This window comes from Musa acuminata, chromosome BXJ2-10 (genome assembly GCF_036884655.1).
Source record: "Musa acuminata AAA Group cultivar baxijiao chromosome BXJ2-10, Cavendish_Baxijiao_AAA, whole genome shotgun sequence".
NCBI classification, from domain to species: domain Eukaryota; kingdom Viridiplantae; phylum Streptophyta; class Magnoliopsida; order Zingiberales; family Musaceae; genus Musa; species Musa acuminata.
In genome coordinates, this window is record NC_088347.1 from 20,502,715 (window position 1) to 20,525,038 (window position 22,324).

At 39.2% G+C, this 22,324-nt stretch overlaps 3 protein-coding genes across 5 annotated transcripts; all 3 read right to left on the reverse strand.

Moving 5' to 3' along the window:
• Window positions 1–485: 485 nt before the first annotated feature.
• On the reverse strand, window positions 486–12,845 carry LOC135624423 (ATPase family AAA domain-containing protein At1g05910-like). The gene is made up of 11 exons (XM_065128016.1): window positions 12,714–12,845; window positions 12,206–12,526; window positions 10,234–10,338; window positions 8,307–10,100; window positions 8,038–8,226; window positions 7,794–7,936; window positions 4,070–4,315; window positions 3,272–3,458; window positions 2,989–3,054; window positions 2,648–2,894; window positions 486–912 (listed from the first exon to the last, which is right to left on the reverse strand). The coding sequence occupies exons 2-11, from the start codon at window positions 12,413–12,415 to the stop codon at window positions 509–511; spliced, it is 3,591 nt and encodes a 1,196-aa protein (XP_064984088.1). The 5' UTR covers window positions 12,416–12,526; window positions 12,714–12,845; the 3' UTR covers window positions 486–508.
• Window positions 12,846–13,585: 740 nt separating this feature from the next.
• On the reverse strand, window positions 13,586–16,536 carry LOC135625894 (large ribosomal subunit protein eL38z/eL38y-like). Of its 3 annotated transcripts, none has more exons than XR_010492196.1 (4): window positions 16,437–16,536; window positions 15,917–16,100; window positions 14,550–14,637; window positions 13,586–14,316 (listed from the first exon to the last, which is right to left on the reverse strand). XR_010492196.1 is itself a non-coding variant. In XM_065131018.1 (3 exons), exons 1-3 carry the CDS (start codon window positions 16,437–16,439, stop codon window positions 14,615–14,617), a joined length of 210 nt encoding a protein of 69 aa, XP_064987090.1. In that variant the 5' UTR covers window positions 16,440–16,536; the 3' UTR covers window positions 14,446–14,614. The 3 variants fall into 3 exon arrangements, 1 of the variants encoding a protein (XP_064987090.1); XR_010492195.1 differs by having other exon boundaries at window positions 13,586–14,410; XM_065131018.1 differs by lacking the exon at window positions 13,586–14,316 and having other exon boundaries at window positions 14,446–14,637.
• A 1,289-nt stretch (window positions 16,537–17,825) lies between these two features.
• LOC108951514 (uncharacterized) lies at window positions 17,826–22,208 on the reverse strand. Its single transcript, XM_065131055.1, has 3 exons — window positions 21,937–22,208; window positions 20,939–21,038; window positions 17,826–18,288 (listed from the first exon to the last, which is right to left on the reverse strand). Exons 1-3 carry the CDS (start codon window positions 22,113–22,115, stop codon window positions 18,247–18,249), a joined length of 321 nt encoding a protein of 106 aa, XP_064987127.1. The 5' UTR covers window positions 22,116–22,208; the 3' UTR covers window positions 17,826–18,246.
• Window positions 22,209–22,324: the final 116 nt, after the last annotated feature.

Sequence of the window (22,324 nt, forward strand, 5' to 3'; positions counted from 1 at the left end):
AATATTAGAATACATGGAATTAAAGGTTAGTTGGTTTGAGCATGAACTTATCGACTTGACTCGAATATATGGAATTAAAGGCTGAGTTGTAGAAGTGTTTTGGTTAGTTTGAGAATGAACTTATCGACTTGACTTGAATCGAGCTATGTTGTCGCCCTGAGTTATGTCAACCTAAGTTGATTTCTTGGACCGAACTGATGTTGAGCTGATGAAGAAGGATGAAATGTCATCCACGTTATTTATTCACCCTGCATTACTTGTTATCCAATAGCATTACTTGTTATCCAATAAAGTGAGAAACTGTGAGCTACTACACATAAAGAGTCAAAATTGCTTCGGGATTTGGTCAGCCAGGCATCGAGTCGGCGTTGAAGATTTCATGGGACTTAGGAACATCTCCGTATGCTCATGCTGCACACTTCAAACATATTATAAAAGAAAAATAGCGGTCAAAAATATTGATGAATAACTCGATGTACAAGGGCTAAAAACAAAGGAGCTTATTACTTCAAAAAATTTCATCATCCTCGACAAATTTCAAGAGATGCCCTAAAACCAATAGCCTACGATCTTCTTCTCTACGTTCACCTCCGATCGCCATCACACCTTTAATTACTCGGGCATAGAGCCGCTCAAGCTGTGGCACGCCGTAACCCCCAGTTCGCTCCATGAAATGTTGCTTCACAGAGTCTATTTGCTTGGAGATGTCGGTATCAGTCATCACTGCATCAACGATGTTTTCATTTGCCGGTGGACTGGAGGCTACTTCCGATGATTCTGGTAGTCCAGTGTTGGAGTGGTCTTCTGGTCCTCCCGATGGACCATTTGTATCGGGAGGATCTTGGAGTCCTGGATAAGAACTGACCGTCGTGGAATCAGGTTCGACAGGAGCTCTTTCATCCCTGCCAGAGCCTGCCAATACAAGAAGCACAAATTGCAGTGTCAATACCATACGATGAACTATAATTTCATGCTCAATCGTCCTTCATTTATGTTAAAAGGAAGCAGAATAACTTGAGAAGTGAATAACATTTAATATAGCTAAATAAATTCCTCATCATTCTGAACGTTGATACCAGTTGCTGCCAAGGGGGGAGCAGCAGGACACAGTTGTCAAGAATACAAAAGGCAAATAGGTTCTGTACTCTTTAAGTACAGAACTGGAAGTTGATCAAGATTTATAATGAACTTATTGGCAGACTTCCATATAAGTATCTTACAAACCAAACCAATCACAAATTCGTAACTTATTGGAAACAATACAAGAGTTATGTTAATGAATGAAACAAGCTATTATAACGAACAAGTGCACTAAACCCCCTAGGGTGGTGAAGGAGATGAGGAATTAGTAGTGGTAAACTAGCTAGTGTTGTCGAAGGCCCACAAGCTGTCATGGCATGGCCCTGAAAATGGAGGTACAATGGCTTGTGTTGGCTTTGTTTGATATGCTTAGCAGGGTCCCAGAGGTAGATGTAAACTTTGTGCCAGCATGATCCACAGGCTGGAGTGTTCGGAGGCCCACAAGTTGACATAGTCTGACCCACTTAAGGCCCACAACTACATGACATGGCATGGGTCACACACTAATGTTAAATAATATAGAATATATAGTATAATGGTATCATGGAAATGATGAGGAAATGATGAAGAGAGCATATACGATGTTGAAGAGTAGTGCAGAGGTAAAAGGACTAGCGAGGAGATGGAGATAGGTCGACAAAAACGGAAGTAGGAAAGAGGGTGGAATAGTGGAGCGAGATAGAGGGAAAAAAATAGAGAGGACTAGAAAGCGGGGATGAGGTGCGAGAATATCTCAGAAACCTTACTTAAAACACGTGCTATTAAAGAAGGCTCACCGATAAAACTTATCAACTATGTCCTCAACCAGGAAGTCAAACATTTGTTCTCCCAATGTCATTTCTTGTTGTTTCTTCATAGCTTGAGATGTGAGAAAATTGAATTGGTCCGACTCTATCACTCTTTGCAAAACTCCCTCCCCAGTTTACTCTCTTAATTCTGAACCACTATAATCTCTTTACAGAGCTCACACCCTCTCTGTTTACCTCTAGCTGATCTCCTCTTTGCCCTCCTACCTCTGCCTCTCCCAACCCCTTGACTCGAATCCTCACTTCAGCTAACCTGGGTTTAGCTAGTGATCATAAATATTGTGGTCGATCGGCCCTGCCTTAATCTAGTCCAACCAACATGATGCCCAGGCCTGATATGTTGACAATGAAAGAGACCTTGAGAAATTCAAGCATATATGAGCTCAACATAGATTGAGAAGAGAACAGAAAATTAACAAATTTTCAGCTCCGTAAAACATAAGTGAAGAATCCCTCATCCCCCCCCCCCCAACGATTCTGATCTTAAATGTCAGAACCCTTTTGTTTAGACCAAAGCTTCAACCCCATATAACCTCCTAGATCCTCAGAACTAAATGGTGCAAGAAATGCCAACGATATATTATTTTCCACTAATAAAGCACTTTAACACTTAGAGGAATGTCATCAAGTTTCTTTCAAGTAATCTTTCTCATCCAAGTATGAAATACAAGCACAATGGAACAAGAAATCAATAAAATAATAATCATTTTCTAGAGGATATAGTTCTAATTCATCAAGAACAAATAACACGATCCAGATACCTGGGTCGTGGTCGGCATTTTTCTTTGGCCGCCTCAATGCTTCATAACTTTGTGCCAGATTTACATCTGGCTGAACGTTCCGAAGTCGGGCACTTGTTCTAGTAACAGAAGCAAGTTGAACAACAGGTGCTGCTGGAATATTCAACTCTTCCATATCATCTGCCAAGTGCAGCGGACCACCTTGCACTGCAATTTTGTCACAAAATGAGACTAGAGCTGGGTCCATCTGTGACAACATACCTTGCACCTAAACAGGAGAAGAATAATTTAGCAAGAAAATTAACAATATCAATGAGATATCTGATTGCTTAGCACAATTAATACGAATAATAGCAAAATACCACATCTCGAAGCTCATAAGCTCTGCTAACAATTCTGGCTCCATTGTAGTCATCTCCATTATATGCCTATATAAATAGTAAGCATCAAAACTGAATGCAAATTTATCAAGCTCCTAACTCATTCACAATTGGAAACGTGGAAAACATTAATGCAAGTAGATATCCCATGGGAAAGTTCAGAATCAGATATCATTCTTTCTGAATTTCAAATCCAGATAATATACTAAGTGGAATAAAAAATCAAGTTAATAAAGGAAAAAAAATACATTCTAAAAGTGGATACCTTAGCATTAGCCACAATAAGGTCAATATCTCGTAAGAATGCTGCAAGAGTGAGATATTGCCCACAATCAACATGCTGTAACAAAGTGGCCACATCCATGGGATTATGAATGATAGAACGATAGTCAGGTGCATCCTCATCCAAGACTGGATAATGAAACACACTGAATCGCTTATCATAGAGAAGCCTGCAGGCACATAACGATTTCATTAATGCAAGGCCATGTAAAAAGTCATGCAATGCCAGTAATATGCCTGCAATAAGAATGAAGCTGTATCCAGCTCATGCTCATTTATTAACAGTGGGCTGGTTACTTGCATGGGATTGGCATCAACATGGTATGAGGCCACATCATGGTCAATGACTACATGCCACCGAACAGCAATAATTAAGCCTTTGCCTAATAGTTCCCAGACACAGGTCATTCCTTGCATTATATAACTTGATGTAAAGTGAAAAATTATGGACCAAAAATAGCAGTAACTAAATCCTTGTCTATTATATCCGATATGCACAGCATTTCATCAGGTTATGTAACAAATTTAAAGTATTGATGGAAATTGGATACAACATGCAGTGGTGCTGGTTATTAGACCATTCCCACGTGCCTAGGCACCTGATCAGGCTTAGTAAACCATGTACCTGTTTTGTGAAATTATTAAATGGTTTTAGACTTTTAGTGTACCCTGCAGCTTAAAAATGTCAAAATCACTCTATAGTTCTTTTTCCATGATAGTGCAATGCTTGTCCCAAAGACAAATTACCAAGTACTTCATAATAAGAAATTAAGAGACAAACCTATTGCAAACATCCCGGAGACACATCCGCAGCCGACGAAGGGCATGTTGCTCAGCCTCTGCTTTTGCCTTGAGTTCTGAAGCTTTTGGACCACTAACTTCCTTTGGGGCCTTGGGGAGTTCAGGAAGAGATGTCATTTCTTCCAATTTATTCGTTGACTCATCAACTTGCATAGATAAGACAGCTTCGACCAGTTTCCCCAAAAATTGTGACCTGTCATCTGCAGTCGGTTTATCCACTTGATACCTAATAAAAGAAATTTCTCAATTAGTTGACAAATCCACACAGATTTTTTTTTTTCTGGACAAGGAACATATGCACAATCTCAGGAAAAAGTCCTCAGATTTTGTTCCGATAACATATTGCATCATGTTAAAATCCATTTTTAATTCAATGAGTCCTGTTTGCACAAATAACAACATCCACATTCATAGGATAAACTCTGCAATTGAGCAAAAAAAATTTTAGTTAAATACATTGAATCCAATGAAACAAAATAGAATTAAGAATAATAAAAGAAAAATCAATCATTAAGGATTGCCATATTTCACTTATAATTTATCTCTGCCTATATATTTTCTTATGTGATTATGAGCAAATAAAAAGAGTGTCTCCAGACAGTAACTTATTTATTTAAGATCAGTGTACAAACAAAATAACTAAAACAAAGTCAAGAAGCTTCAGATAGGTTTTTAGACATGTTTGAAAGATGTTGTGTTTTTAGCCAGATTGGGATCAACTGCTCCAGATCTGAAATTCACTCAGAGCCCCAGTTTAGGAAGTCATGGCAGTTTTCACGAGACAGGTAATACAGGATGATTCCACTAAAACTTCATTTTTTTCAATATTTTTTTCAAATTTTACTGTTGTTTACCCAATCCAAACACTGTTAAAAAGAAATGTAAACCAGGAACTAATCAAACTTCCAACTTTCTGCTGTTCTTTCGAGAAGGTAAACTAATACAAACTGCAATTCATTATTTCATTGTGAAGCAAAATCAATCAAACTAGCTCCAAAAAAGTTTTATGTAGACTAAAGGTGATCTAGCAGTGTCTGAAGAGATGGCAAAATTTCTTTTTAGTTGGGTGTTAACAAAATATCAAGACTCTATATTCAATTGAGTTAATAGCCAGAAATCCTAATTTAGATAATTAAAAGCAAACATTAAGCAACATAAAGAGGCCAGCAAAATAAAGCAAATTTATTTAATTTCAAAATTCTTTTATCTTGGAAAAGTTTGGATAATTTAATTTCTAACTATTAAGGATTGGGGGTTCATCATCTCATGAAGCAAAATGAATTGTTTTTGCTGGTCAAGAAAAGCATGATTTTTTCATCGTCAACTGCTGTTGTGCAGCTGCTAACTATTTTGCATATGCTTGGACCAATATTATAGGGAGCATAACAATCTTATAGTGCCAGTAACATACAAAACCCCTCATGTCATGATGTCATCAATAGCTAAAACTTGACAACCATTTTTCCCTAACCACAAAATTGCCCACATTTTCCCTTTATGTCACCCATTGCTGTGACCAACCTCCCAGTTATGTTGCCTCCAGGACAACCATTGTCACCTTACGGCTTCACAACTAACAACCACAAACAAGACTGGCATCTCCTCCCTACATAGACAGAAGGAAGAAAAAAGAACCTCAATTGCACCACACCTACCAAACACTGCTACCTGTATGAACATATAAGGAACTAACTGGTTGAAAAAATTATGGCTTACATGAACATTTTTCATTCTACAATCATCTAATCATTAAATGGCATGTCTCTGTTTATAATACTCTGAAACTTTAAATCTTTTAGATCAAGAAGATTCTCAAGATCCTCAAACTAATCCATGATCCAATCGAACCAAACACCATATACAGTTAATGAGACCCTCAAGATCTTGACAATATTTAAAATGTTGGAAAAAAAAAAAAGAATCAACCAGGCCTCAACAAATTAAAAATTCTTCATTCAATGAATATACTTCAGGCAACAATCAATAAGACAAGAATTTGCCGTCTTACCATTAGTGTCTAGAGCAAAACAAGGTCACCAAAGGCCATAAATACTGGAAAAATGTATCCAGATATTTCATATATAGTTTCACAATATTTATCTCAAACATATTATAAGGTCTTTCATCTACATTAATATGTTATACTCAATGATTTAAAAAGCGTTAGGCATCAAAAGGTGCCAAGATCCTAAGATGGCCGAGGCGCTCTGAAATATTAAAATATAAAAAATATAATATAATTAAAAAATAATTATTTAAATAAAAATATGATATTAAATTAAATATATACTATTAACGGTATATTATAGTTAAAGGGGGAGAAAACAACTGTTAACAATAACATGGGGGGATAAAAGGGTCATTGACCGTGGAAACCAACGGAAAGTGGCAACGACAACGATGAGAAGGTTACAATGAGAAGCTGACAGTAGCAACGGCAGAGGATTAGTTTATGACAGCTATGGCAGCACAGCAAACGGCAACAGCGGAAGCTGCGGACAGCGGCGGCGGCGGCGATGGAAGATGCGGACAGCAACAGCAACAATGATGGAAACTGCGGACAGCAGCAGCGGTAGTGACGGAAGTTGTGGACGACAGCAGCGACAGCAGCGGAAGCTGCAAACAGCAGCAGCGGCAACGACAGAAGATGCAGACCGCAGCAGCAGCAGCGGCGGAAGCTCCAGAGGGCATCCGTCAATGGCGAAGGAACCTGCAGTCCTCTCCGTCGATAGTGGAAGGAACTGCACACGGAGCAACAATGGAAGGAAGCTATGGCCTCTTGCTAGGTCGTCAGACTCGTTCATCGACGACAGAGGAAGGCTCGGTCCACTACGTTTGCGGCGGAGGCAATGACAGAAAGCATCAGGGGTGGAGGCAGAAGCATTGCTAGGGTTGGCTTGAGGTCGGGCAGGCATGAAGGGTGAGGTAAGAAACTGCGTTATTGAATCGAACCAGACTTAAAAGTCTGGTTCGGTTCGCTTATTTAAACCGGGTGCTCGCTCAAAGCACCCGACGCGTAGGTTCGAGCAAGCGCCCAAGCGACACCTCATTGAAGCATGCCACCTGGTCCACACACGAGGCGCTCGGGCCTCACCTCACCTCGCCCGAGCGCCTATTTAAATCACTGGCTATACTTCAGATCATGCAAGTGAATTCCATCACATCCCAGAAGAAATTGTCGATCACTTCCTTTTAGAAGGTGAATGTAGCACCACAAAATATGGTGATGCTTAGTTGTTAATATATCGAGTTATCCAAGCACTACAAAATATTGTTAATTTTCCCTAAATTCATTTGCTTTCCATAGGGAAACTCCCTGATTGTCTTCCAGTAAAAGTTGTTGGCAACTTGGCTGCTTGTATCTTGTTGATGAACCACAGACAATTTAAAATAGACAGAAAATTAAAATGCTTAAATTATTTTAACGTTAGTCAGTTATTAGCAACTCTTTCTCTATTTCATGATATTCCTGCTGAAAAACCAAAGTAGCTGACTGTTGCTATTCTTGCTTGAAATCATCAATGGGCAAGGTAGTGCAACAACTTTGCATTTTATTTGTAAAAGAAGACATGGAGACATTAGGCCTTCTGTTTTTACTCTCTATACTTGAGGATCCGAGTACACCAACCATTTCAGCTGAAGTCTTACTAATGCACAAAATAAGTAGAAAAGAAAAGGTTTATTCTAAGGATGAGGAAGCATACACATTACGGAGAGCAAAGATGGAAGTAGAGTCTTCATCCATTTTGCTCAAGGACACTGACGATGTTCCTACAAGTAAAATTGGAAGATTGGAAGGCAATTCCTCCAAGAGAGACATCAAAACAGCCTTAAGCTGTTCATGTGCCTGTAGAAGTGAACAAGTTACATGGTTATGCATCTTAATCCTATTCAGCAAATCAGCAAAAATTCATCTTGCAAAACTATATTATTAATTTGTGCACTCACTGTCTCCCACCAAATATGGAACTGAGGTAGGTAGAGTATAGAAGGAGTAGTTCTTCTTGCTTCACCAAATATATGCACCAAAGCCTCTTCTGGTGTCTTTGCACTAGGATCAGATAGAAGAGATGGAAGCCCAAGCGAGTGAACAGGAAACTTCTCCAATTCATGAAGGACAGCAGGCCCAACATGGTCCTGTCGAGCTAAAAAAGCTTTAACCACAGCACCCATCAAAACATATCTGTCAAAATATTAGAAAATTATAAGATTCATACCAATCCAGCATTTTCATCTCCATATATCAGAAGGCGAGGCCTATAAACAAGAGGAAGTGCAGAGCTATACGAAAGAACAGACAGCCTGCTGACATCTACAGCTGAAAGGCAAGGAAAAATATCGGATATGTGTTCCATTATTTTCTGCAGATGTCTCTGCAAACATGGAGCAACAACTGAAGACAGAGGCCTGGAGTGCACAATAGATCCCCTATGAGCAGCAGGAGTAATCGTAGACATGGCCTCTAAGAAGTGATGTTTCTCGACCCTAATCGAATCAACATCAATGACAAACTTGTCATCGCTAGTATACACCTGAGGGTACTTCTCACGAAAAGCACGGATGGCAGCTTCTGTGCATAGAGATTTCAGATCCGCTCCACAATATCCCACACAATTAGCTGCAAGTTCCATCTTTAGTTCTTTTGATGGGGGTTCCTTCCATTTGCGTGTATGAATGTTCAATATTTCAGCACGTGCCTCATAACCAGGTAAAGGAAAAACAAACTCCCGGTCAAAACGCCCAGGGCGACGCAAAGCCCCGTCAATGGCATCAATTCTATTGGTTGCACCTATCAGGACCACCTGTCCACGAGAATCAAGTCCATCCATCAAAGCAAGTAACGTTGAAACAATAGAATTGTGAATCTGCTCTTGTTTGCTAGATCTAACTGGCGCAAGGCCATCTATCTCATCAAAGAAGATAATTGATGGCTGATTTCTTTGAGCTTCTTCAAAAAGCAGTTTTAACTGTCTTTCAGCCTCTCCAACCCATTTACTGAGAACATCAGCTCCCTTACGCATGTAAAAGCTAACCTTCTGACCAGCCTTTGAAGCAGCACATGCTAATGCCCTAGCTATTAATGTTTTCCCAGTGCCAGGAGGACCACAAAGCAACACTCCTCTTGGAGGAGTTATGTGATATTTGGCAAAGAAATCAGGATACAGTAAGGGAAAGAATACCATTTCCTTTAATGCATCAATATACTCTGATAGACCTCCTATATCTTCAAAGCTCACACTTTCATCAACTTGCAATGGCTGAATGTCTGCCCCTCCCTTTGAACTTGGCCCGGCGGTTTGAACACCTGTAGTTAGAGAAGCAATATTGTCACCCTGAAAACCCCATCCAGATGCAGCAACATTTAGTCCCCATGCTGTTGCACCATGCATGTCTAGACCACCTAAGAGCCACGGTGTCCCACTTCTACTTCCATTTCGTGTCCAAGGAATAGAGGGACCTTGATCCATTTCATCCACTAGAAGAGAGTCATCAGAATCATCGGGTAATGACAAACGATGTCGTCTATGTACCCGAGATCCACCTCTTCTTAGATATCTATTGCTTTTGGAGCCCATTCCATGATGAAGTACTCTACGAGGGGATCGGGGTCTCTGTTGTCCATCCTTTTCACTTGATAGTCTACGAACCTCAGCACGGTTCCGTAAGTCATATCGTCTCCTTCCTTCTTGCTCTTCTTCACCATCTTCATCATCCCCATCTTCTGCTACTTCATCTCCCCCATCACCATCCTCTTCATTTCCAATATCCTCCTCTGCATCATTACCATTTTCAGTCTCATCTTGGGCAGCCTGCTCTTCAGAGCTCTCCTGGTCTTCTTCTGATTCTTGATATAGTTGTGCTCTTCCCCCACTCAACAATCTTCTAGGACGTAAACCCTCACGGCGTGGAAGGGAATTAGTATTTGTGATCTTTTTATTCCTCGGACCCAATACTTCATCATGGCTAACATTGTTCTCTGCCTTGTTTCTTGAAGAACGATACCTGGGAGTCTGAAAAAGAACTAGCATCAAAATACAAAATAAATAAAAAAAAACAGGAATTACACAGTTTAAACTCCTGTGGCACCATGCTAATCACTGAGTTGTGTAAAGATTATGCATACAAGCAAGGTTATAAACATACCATTAAATCATCATCTTCTGTTCCTGAAGTGTCTGTCTCATAGTCTTCCAGGTTTATTGACATCTTTCTTTTTCTCGTAGAGCGGCGTAAGTTTGTTGCAACAGACTACACAAAGAATAAGCAGACAGAGAACCAGAAATATGCTTGATCAAACAAAGAGAAGGTGTTGTGTTAAGAAAACCATTATAAGCAGAATACGTATGACATAATGTTAAAAGCAAGCAGACTGCTGCACAAAACATATCTAAAATTTTCTGGGAATCATTTCAATAAATTTTTCCCTCTTTTGTGGTTTGACATAACAATAAATATAACCACCAAACATCAAGGATTAATGATTCAAGGGACTCAAGCTAAAGAACTTAATATTGTAGCTACAGCAATTAAATCCTTGAACCTGGAGGAGCAAGAACCACAAGAAAAAAGGCAACCCCAATGATTCACAAAATAAATCAATCACCATAGCACAAAAAACTGAACCATTTGCGAAGACAGCATTCTACTACCATGCTTACCCAGAAAGGATTAAAACTAGAATATATCTATCAACTAAAGAGAGGCAGAACCATACCACACATGCTTTGAGAAAAGAGATGGAAGATGAACAGTTCAACTAGAACATAATTTATCCATACACTAAGAGAGACAGGACATGCACTGCACCTGCTCTAAGAAAACAGAATAGCAAAACCTAGAAGCAAGCAGAATTTCAAGCATCATGATGCAGACAACAAAAAGAAAGATGAACTCAGGTTCAAACAAACATCAAGTACTCGAACAAAGTTGGCCTCAATTACGCAAATCTAAGTTAAAAGAAATAACCTATGCATCCAGAAAATCCACAAGGCAGAGAAATTAAGAAGTGTACCAAAAGAACAATCTTGTTATTGCTGGTAAGTTGACAGTGTATTTAAAACAGATCACAAATTTTAGCAAATCAAGAGTTTTAACTGCATAGGGTCTCTGTTTCACTCTTAGGTTCTTAATTGGTTACCGAGAAAAAGCTGGTAACTACACATGAAAAGCATGAAAATAATGACCATTTATCACATATCATCCTGTTGCTCGTTACAAAAGTTGGTTTAAAAGAATCAGCAACAAAGAAATTATAGACAGTATGGATGTTCCCAAAGGAACCATGACTTCAATAAATAAAAATTGTTTCATTCCCAAAGAGGCCTTCTATTGCAATATTGCTTATTAAAGATGCTGGACTTGCATTTTGGCACTTTGTAGTTATTATTTGACAGCCAAAGTTTGTATATATTTGGCTATATCATATGACTGACAAAAACCATTACTGTAAGATGCCTTAGAAGTCTTGGCAAACAGGGAAAGTTCATTTTACAAGTTTGTTTTCTGAATCTTGTGTAATGTCTTCTATCATTATATATGTACTGCTCATGTTCTAAATCAGATATAGCAATTCAACATCAAGTACAAGCAACTACATTTTCTTTTCAAGATGTAACACGAATGTCGACCATCATCCTCCTAATGAAGGTCAAGCCAAAAGAAAATTTTATGTTTTGATGGGTTGTGGTGAAAAAGTCTCATCTTTTCTAGGGTCAGTTTGAAAGTTCAAATCGTGCACTAAAATGTGAACGACAAGCATTTTCATGCATGCACCAATTTCTATGAGATGTGTGCTTGCCCTGACATTTATGATGTGTGATTACCCAGCATACACCACCCCTTTGAGGTGTGTGATGTGTGCTTGCACTAACATTTATGATCATTTTCCACTGCATGCGGACAAACATAAACCACTATAAAGAAGGAAAACATGAAGTTTGACAAACCATGTTTCCAGGTGACACTACATATTTGAGGTTTTGTTTGTCATAAAACCAAAACTTTCTATCCGCAATTCCACACAAACAATCATTAACATTGAAGTGGAAACTACGTCCATTTGAAATGTAACGTTCCAATATGAAAGATCTTAACTACCAAAAACATAATCTCTTACATCCGAAGGAGGCATCTGAACAGAGCGGTTTCTAGGCCGGAGCAACTTCTTAGCAATCTGGGAAGCAGCAGTCCTCTTCTTAGATTTCATCTTCTTCCTTATCACAGGCTTGTAGTACAAATAAGGCCGGCCAAAATACTTAGGCCGCTGACGGAGCCGATCACTGGTCCGCAATGGCGTGATCGCTGCGCCATCTCCTTTCGAATCCATAACGCTCTTCCACCTCCACTATGGAGCTAGCACTCCCCGTAGCACTACCCGTGACACCGCGAGCAATCAAAACCCAGCCAAAACCCAAAAGGGGGGGCGCATTTCCAAACCCTAGCAACAAGAAAACCAACCCTCGATCAGGAGGTAGCCCACCAAACAGCGATCCCTACAAAACTATAAAATCCAACGGCTTTTGTCCGTTGCGATGATCAAAAGATCTTTTTGCCGGTCTCGAATCGAAAAATGAACGAAGACGGCAAAAAAAAGCATCAAGAAGTGGTCGGATAGAAACCCTAACCTCAGGAGTCTGCCATTGGAGACCGGAGATCAACAGCGAGAGGAGGGAGAAGAGTGGAGCGGGGTGGCGAAGGCGAGATTTCGGTGAAACAGGGAGAGCGCTCTGCTCTCGGGTCAGGGGCGACGAGGGATTTCTACCCTCCGGCAACGAAACCCTTATATAGCACGTGCACGGTGCGTGAGTTACAGTGAAATTACCGTAGAGGGCCCTCCCCCTCGGCGTCGTTTCCTCGGGCTGCGTTCCGGTTCGTGGAAGCCCGTGGTTGGCAACTTGATCCGAGATAGCATCCGTCAGATCACGATCGAACGGCTGGAATCTAGTTTCCAGCAAGGGATGGAGGGACAGGTACAAGCCAAATGGTTCGGGTGATATAAATCGAGATCGAGCCATCGCCCCTTTTCGACGGTTGTGACAGTTATATGGATTTTTACCCGTATCAAAAACGGCTCGATATATGACAGTTCACTCAGGAGAGACAAAAGATAAATATTTATTATTCAAAATATTTTCTTGAGTTAAACCCATTATACAAAAGCTTATTATTTAAAAGCTTATCAATAAAATTTTCTTGAGTTGAAAATTTTATTGATTTTTATGTAAATCGATTATAAGATAAATAGGAGAGTCGATAGTAGGGTTCCAAATTAACGTTTAAATTCTTCATAATTATCATTTTTTTATGCATATGAATCCCAATTAAGTTAGACTGATCTAAACATTATTGATATCTTTCTTATTAGATGGGAGCACATAATAGATCCACTTAACACCCGCTTATCAAATATCTCTAGTTGAGTAATGTTTATTTGTTATTGTTTTTGGAGTCTAAATATCCACTATAGTAATGCGAGAAGATAAAATGAGTCTAAATATATCCACTAAATATTATGAATATGTAATGATAGATTTCGCTACCCATATTGACCTGAAAAGTAGAACATGGAAACGCGCACATACACACAAAGACCAACACTGGTGGCCTACCACATCACTAATTCCCTGCAACAAATCAAGCCACTTGGCCCGAGTAGCAGCTTTTCCGGGGCGTGAAGCACCTCGCAGGACTCATCGCTGCTCGTTGCAACCTCGACCGGAAGTACCTCAACACCCTCACCCCGAGCCTCACGTCGAACACCTGGTCGACGATCTCGGAAAGGAACGCCTTCCCGACCCCGCCGGCCTCCCTCAGGTTCCTCCGCAGCCGGTCGCTGAAGCTCTCCCTGACGGTGAACTGGTAGCTGCGCAGATAGGCTTGCCGCAGCAGCAGCTCATTGCGGGACCTCGGCGGTCGAGGCAGCAGCAGCTGCTCAGCATCGGTGGCCTGCTTTGCCCGTCTGAACTCCATCGGTGGTCTGGTGGCTGGAGCGAGATGAAGGACGAGCCTAAGCTATACATCTAACACCATATCTAACATGAAGACGTCATTGCTACCAAGTTACTGTCAGTGGTTGAACCAAATCCGATGAATTTATGGGTTATGGGTGGTGGGTGGCAATTGTTATACCCAAGCTTCACCAACTCTGGATAACTCTGCTCCGCACGCAATCGGTTGATGTGTCTTCCACGGGTTTTTGGGTCCTTCCCAAATCGATTACGTTGTGACCTGTCACATGAGTTGCATGTCGTTGATCCAAACAAGATTCCGATTCGGGACACTGGATCAGTTTAAAAGGATCACAAACATCTACTTTGTTTCACTGAACATATAAGAGTAAAAGAGTAAAAAAGATCAGAACATAACATATCATATCATTCATTATGTTTCGAATGCACTAACACTCGCACTAATTCCATTCAAAGTTGGAACAGAAGCGATTCACCGAATTAAAACCTTACATGTCGAAACAAACTGCTTCTGCTTGAAAGCTAAAGCAACAGACTGCAAAATTGAAACTTCGTCTTCAGACTTCCTGGATGCTTAAACCTGCAACATTGTACAAATCAGATCACTATCGACTTGCACTTTAATCAAATAATTCAGCAAACATCAATTCGGTTTCTTCGTAAAACAGTGTGGAAGCTACCACTGTGATTCAATGCGTTAGAAGTTCATACTATATACCCTTTGCAATTATCGATTAGCTTAGTTTGGTATGCATAGCCCCATAAAAAAAATAGAGATCATAATGACTCTTAGCATGGAAACAAATGTTTATAAGCAAATATCATTCGCATTATTTCTAAAACACTGAAATTATCACTGTGATTCATTCGTTTCGCCATTACCAGTTGGCTTAGTTTGGTATACATAGCCCCCCGAAAAAAAAGAGAGATCATAATGACTCTTAACATGGAAACAGATGATCAGCAAATATCAATCCATTTTCTCCCTGAAACACTGGAAATTTTCACCACAACTCGTTGTGTCAGAGCATGTTATTATATACCTTTTTTTCTAATTATCAATTGACTAATGTCAGCCATAAATGAATAACATAATTTGGCATGTATAGCACAGGAAAGAAAGAAGATATCATAATGCCTCTTAGCACAGACACAACTTTCCTCTATGCGGGGATAAGACCGCACATTAATCGTCCCCAAATTGCAGATTGACAGGAGACTCATGTGTTGGGTTCCCCTTTAACATACAGAGGTTTTACAACAGTGACTCCTAAAAAATATCAAACCCAGGTATCATCAATAGTTCGCTCTCCGTCCAAAGTTCTTATGCAGTTGCTCAGAGTTCCAAAATCAGCTAAAGTTCATTGCATGTATAACCCTATTTCTAACTCCGTCGAAAGTTCTTATGCCGTTGCTCAGAGTTCCAAAATCAGCTAAAGTTCATTGAATGTATAACCCTATTTCTAACTCAGTCCAAAGTTCTTATGCTGTTGCTCAGAGTTCCAAAATCAGCTAAAGTTCATTGCATGTATAACCCTATTTCTAACTCAATTGCAGCCCACATATTGCCTACTGATAACATCAAGATCAACAGACTGTTCCTTGCAAATAATCATGACACCACAAAACTCAAATCAGGATGCATGTGCAATGTTCTTGAACATGGAAACTGAATCTTGACTTTACCCTGGAGCTCCATTGCTATGGCAGACAAGGATGTTGGCAATTATAATCTTTGAATGCGAGATCGCCTAATTAATGTCATATTTTTTTCATGAATTAGACTTTTATCACTTATAGTACAATGCCGATCTCATAACAAACGAACGAGGATTACACACGAGCATAGCAAATCTAACCTGGCGGAAGAGACTGCTTCAGCTTGTCTGCCTTCTCGGGGTCGAACACGCAAAGTGTGTAGAGGTACTTGGCACAGCGGACTTTGAACTTGACCACATCCTTTCTCCTCTTTATCCTCACCGACCGTGCATCCTTCCTTCTCGCGGTGAGAAGGAAATCCTTAATCTCGTGAATCTGCTTCGGCTGCAAACGCATCGATGTGTACAAAACCAATCATTCAAGAGAAGGATAAGCAACACGGATTCAGAAGAACCAAGAACTAATTTTGATCAGTACAAGTCAACATAACACTATCATCAATGCAATGAGTCCAATGGCCAAAACTGCTAACACCGGTCGGTGCTCCATCAACTAAGAAAAACCTCATCCCACCGTATCAAAATGGGAACTGAAACCAGCATTTTACCGAAGCAATGGGAACGCTATACATCTGACTACGCATACAGAACCAAAACCTGCGTTGCGACTCGACATTTGACACGACTCGCATGGGGAAGAACGATCGAAGGAGAAAAATACCATCTTTGATGCGCCTCGACGGGGAAGGCGGCTGGCTTCCGGTGCTGCGCCTCTCCGTGGAAAACCCTAATCCGGGAAGGCGGCAGTTGACACGTCATTTAGTAGCGCGGCGAAAAACCCTAGTTTCCAAAATTTACCTGATGTGACGTAAATGCCCCTAAAACAGGAGTATTATTCCCGTCCCAATCGATTGGGTTTGGGTCAAGTCCGGTCCGAGCATGGACCCCAATTTGGGCGTGAAAGCCTCGAAACCGAAAAGGGCCTATTTGACATTAACTCTATTTGTTGTGTTCTTAAATTCCTTTCTCTTTTTGTTTTTGTTTTTTGTTATTGTGTGCGATAGTATTAATTAAAATTAAGACCAACATAGGAAATTTTGTTTGGGAGCTCTATTTTTAATTTATTGGTGTCCTAAATTATTAAGAATTTTCTACCCATTTAATCACCATTCGAAGCTTTCTAACTTCATTACGGTTTATATTTTTCTATACAACAAATAAGTTTTCATTTAAAATTTTAAAAAATAAGTGAAAATTAATATTTATGCTATAATGGACTTAAAAGGCTTGTGGTTCATTACATTGGTTCGATCGGGTCGATACATATTGGTCGGTATTTATTAAATTGATTAGAAATAAAGATCAAATGATATATTTTTATTTAAGTTTAATCAAACATACTATTCCTTAGTTCAATCATGTTAAGGTTAGTAACTATATTAAGAGTCTTAATTATGTTTTAACTATTTTATGAAAAGTCATAATTAAATTTAAATTATGAATTAAAACAAACAGAGTCATTAGAGAATTAGGATTTGTTTTGAGTCTCGAGGTTTTGGTGAAAAAAAAAAAGATAAAACACTTTTGATGCTCATCAGAGATTGGGATTTGTTTCTATATGAGAGGGTTTGTAATGAATTTCAACCTTGAGTGTGAGTTAACTTAAATGAGAATGATTTCTTATATTATTTTTTTAATTAAAAAATATTTTTTATATAGAAAATTATCAAATCACATAAAAACTTATGTTATTTTTTTGGTATGTTCTTTATTTATTGATATATAAAGTTTTTATGTTGGGTTTGAGTTATTTTTCGTCCCCGAGAAACCAAACAACAAAATAAACTGCAGATGACCATGAAACCTTCATCCATCCACCATTATATAGAATAAATATAAAGGCCATGGTGTTGATGACTTCATTTTTCTAACAACCATCAGAATTTTGAGGATGAACAAAGAGTTGATCCTTACAACAATTGAATGATGTAGAGGGAAAAAAAAAAAGAACCTCAACAAGCTAATGTATATTTCTGCCAACAAAGAGATATTGCCAATTAGAACAAAAGAAGAGAGAAGATTTTTATTTACTGCCCCACCGAAGGTTGGATTGAGGTTATATACATCTGCAGCTACTATGACAATCTACTGAAAACTCTATATACTGAACCAATAAAGAGAAAAGAAGTTTATAACCGATGCAAGAGGACATGGTTTTAGATCATTTATCAGCTAAGAGGACCATGTGCCAGCTCCAGTCATCTAATCTTTCATCGGAAATGACGGCGGACATCGTGATACATACATAGACCACAAAATTGTTTGGAGGATGGAGTTGGCAAGCTATTCAACAACATTAACATGAAGCGGTAGAGTTGGAGAGTTGGCATTTGTCTCAATGCTTCAGGATAAAATTTAACCTGCAGAACAAGTAACAAAAGTTAGAACAATTAGAAGATATATGAAGCTGTATATATCCTTAATTAAAGTGAAAAATGCCTTTCCAGTTTGTGTTTTGTTGTCCACAACAGTCACTGGTCGGATAAACAAGTCTGCAGCATTTTGGTTAAAGCCTGAAAGCATATATGTCGAGGACAAAGTCAGGAAATGGCAAAGCCTCCTTTGTGAGATACACAAGTGGTCAAAGGTATTATACGGAGGAAAACTGCAGTGCGTTATCTACTTGGAGTTTCAAATGGCTACTGCAAAGCCTTTACATGGAAAGTTGAGCAGGTAGCAACAAAACAAAAAGCACATGAAAAGGTAATCAGAATACACCGATGCATAATTTGTAGAAGTTCTAAAAGTAAATTGAATTAGATGAAGCCTCCGCTGTAGGAAAGATATCATTTGAATTACATGCACGTGAGTGTGTGTGCGTGCGCACGCGTTCAAGATAATCTTAACATACATTCTTGTCTTGGCATTTTAACTGTTCCAAATAAATGATCCATATGAATTATCAAAAGGAGCTTCCCTGATGATTACAAGAGCTGGAAGCAATAGAAGCATCGATACTACTGGATTCTGTGTCCATCAAAAAGAAAGGATTTGGGAACAGAAACACCCCAAAGCATACAACAAAAACTAGATATAATGTTCGACAGAATTCTTCTTCAAAATAGAAGATCCAATCGTATTTATGGAAGTTCTCATCGCTATCCACAGGTAGGCAGAATAGATTTCTAATTCCCGTGACGACATTTTAACATACTATAAATTGACATAATTTCCATGATGTCTACATTGAACATTTGCAGGTTGTCATCAATTGGGCTGATGGCCTTGTTGAAGGATCTAAACCCCCTCTTGAGGAATAAATATCAAGATAGTTTTCATTAAGTTGATCGATGCATTATTCCGATAAAAAGACAGTAACATGAGAAAATCTCTTTGCAAAAGTAACTTCATTCCTGAAACGTAAGACTTCTCAGTGCAACTTTTAGTGATGATATCAAGATTCAGTGGACCATATCTGGTATACTTGCAATACTTTTCATAACGAAGTAGCATGGCATGCGGACTATTAAAGTAGAATTCCATATGCAAGAGCAAGATTAATGTGTATGGCTTTCTGATGTACAATACTTTTGGGACAAAGCAAACAAATTCCAGATGTGCAGTGAGATTAGCATGCCTGGCATAGTAACTCAACATGTAATAACTAAGATGAGCGTTTCTTAATTGGTATAATCTAAAGTAGGGGGAAATAAATTCACATACAAGCACAGAAAATATGCTTTCACATTTAAAATCCAATTGAAAGCATACAAAACAAGATCCGTGAAACAATAAGGTCTTTCAAAAGTTTGGTTGTCGTGTCAGTGAATGCAATACTCTAGGTATCTCAGCAACTTAAACAGATTTAATGACTTCCAAGTACAGGATTAAAAACAAATGGCCCATCTTAATAAGTTTTAGCAACATATTTCAGGTATTGAGCATGTTTCTATTTTTTTTGCCAAACTGCTAAATATCAGGCTAAATCAAATTAATTACATATTTAATTGTTAGCTAGCTAGCTGCCAAGTATCACAAAAGTCCTAGATAGACAAGCAGTGAACCAGAAAAGCCAAATATTTTAGCAATTACAAAGGAAATGCCTTTATGATGCTTACATTTTCTTATGTCGGAATTGTGAATGACCTTTATCCACGGCCTCTGTGTATTATTTTGTCAAAATTCTATATTATCAGATGTTGACTGGGTTGTCATCTCCCAAAATATTTCTCTTCCTTTCAGTTTTGAGTTATACTCTTTCAAGTGATATCAAGTCTGTCTGAGCATATCCAGGGAGTAGCATAGCAGACTCAGAAAGTGAATAAAGATACTCCCTAGCTAAGTATTGTCATGGTTTTAAGAGATCGTCTTGGTAATGGAGAATCTAGCAGTACATAGTCCCATGGAAATTCAAATCCAAAATCATTTAGAAACTACATAATCTAAAAAGGCCATATGCTGAACATCTAGGACTTGGTCAAACTCGCCAAATGTCTGCTATGAGTAGACCATGTTTAAATTTGTTTATTGTCCATCTAGATATTGGCGAGTCACTGTCATCACCTAGTAAAATCTGCAGCTTAGATAACTATGACCTTCCTTCATACATGAACCAAAATTCAAGATTTTATAGCTAAGATTCTATCAGTTGCGGCAAGTCGGTAACACACATTCATCAACCTATTGTTACCAGGGAATGCATGATCAACATTTAAATCATTTTTGTCCGTCCATCAGTGCAGCTGTGCCTAGGTAAATGCATCTGGATGGACAATGAACCAACCACTGTTCAATATGCTAGATTGTATATAGATCTCTGGAAACTTAAATGCATATAAAGTACATTCTAGTGACGAGTCTGCAACTTATGGTAGTCAAAGTGAAATGAGTATGCCCACCACAAGGAATGGATTACTGGTGAATTGTAAGTAACTTTTTACTATCAAGTATCAATTAACAAATGCTAACAGAAGGTGAGATTCCAGTCATAATGCATGTGACCTACCATTGCAGCAATTATATAGATCTTCTTTTCTTTCTTTTTCCATTTAATTTTGATTTCTTGTCATAGTTTCAGTAAGGTAGCTTGTAGATAGGCTAACTAGAAATGTCAAGGTTTAATGGCACTGAAACACAATACAGCCTGTCGACGACAAAATCACCTTTGAGCAACATACATGGCTTATCGATCAGGATTGAGATCTAACATCTTATGATACTTACAGTCAGTGATTGGTAGCGCATGGCCACATCTCGAATTGTTTTATTTGGCAACTTCTTGGCAATTGTGGCATATTGGTCGATGCTCGGTTCTGAAGCAAATCTGCAAGCAAGTGAAATTAATTATGAGAATCTTGTTTTCCATTTATCATTACGGAGCATAAAAAACGTTAAGGTACTTGGATAGATGAAATTGATCCTGTTGTAATAATCAAACCTCAAGCATGACAGTAGTGACTAAAAATGAAAATTTTCTGTTATTACCAGTGACTGTGACTAGTAAATCAAGTAAAAGATTATCAAATAAAATTGATTGTAGCAACCAAAACTTGCACATCCGGTTACCATGTCATATAAAATGTTTCTCCTCGTAAAAGAAATGAAAGAGATGAGATATAATATATATATTCTCTGATATAGGCACTTAAAATGTGATAAAATTCTCGCTTTACCGGTTAAGATGGATGATGAACACATAACCTTGTAATAGCCCATTGCCGTGAAACCCCTCACTGGCATTTGTCGATAAAAGCTCACTCCATGTTGACATCTCCAAATATGTATTATAAGGTAGATGCTTCAACTTATATCAATTTTGCCTCAAGGAATATGCTCGTAGATGGATTCTTAAAAACAAAGCTAGCAGCCGAAACACATGGATAAAATCGAAGACACTGTCTTCAAAAACAAAGGCCAGTAATTTACGAACTTCATTCTACCATCAAAGAGGTCCCACTAAAAACAATCACTCGAAACAATTTCGATCGGAATCTTCTGCAATTTGAAGGACATTTGGTTTCGGTCTTACCCAATCAGATGCAAGAACAAGCAACCAAGATATCATGTTCGAACAAATGTCAAGATTAAGAGTAAACACTCACATAATTAGCAACCATGGTATAAACAGCACACTCATGAACTCCAGCATAAAATATTTCTAGGCGAAGGATGTCCATCGCCTTAGAAACCGGGCTTAAGCGAAAAGATCAGGCAATGCTCACTCTATAACGCCTTCCTCGAAAATGGCCCGCTCCGCCTCCGTCCAATACGTCGACGAGCCCGGGTTGTGCTTCAGGCCCGACCCCTCACCCACCGCGACACCCAAGCGGGCATTGTTCAGGCCTCCGACTCCTCGGCCTCCATTCACACCCACAAGATTCGACCTTCCCCTGGATGCCATTCAGGAACCTCTGCTGCATTTGCTTCGACGAGAGATTCGGGGAAGGAGGGATTTATTGCGCTTGGCAACGAGGGGGGAGGGAGCAGAGGAAGGCATGGCAATTAAAGCGCAGCAGGGTCGTCTTTTTCCTGCAGTTTGGGAATCCAAGCCAGATAAGGAGGGATTCCAAGTTGACTTCCCGTCAACGTGGCCGCATAAATCTTCCAAAG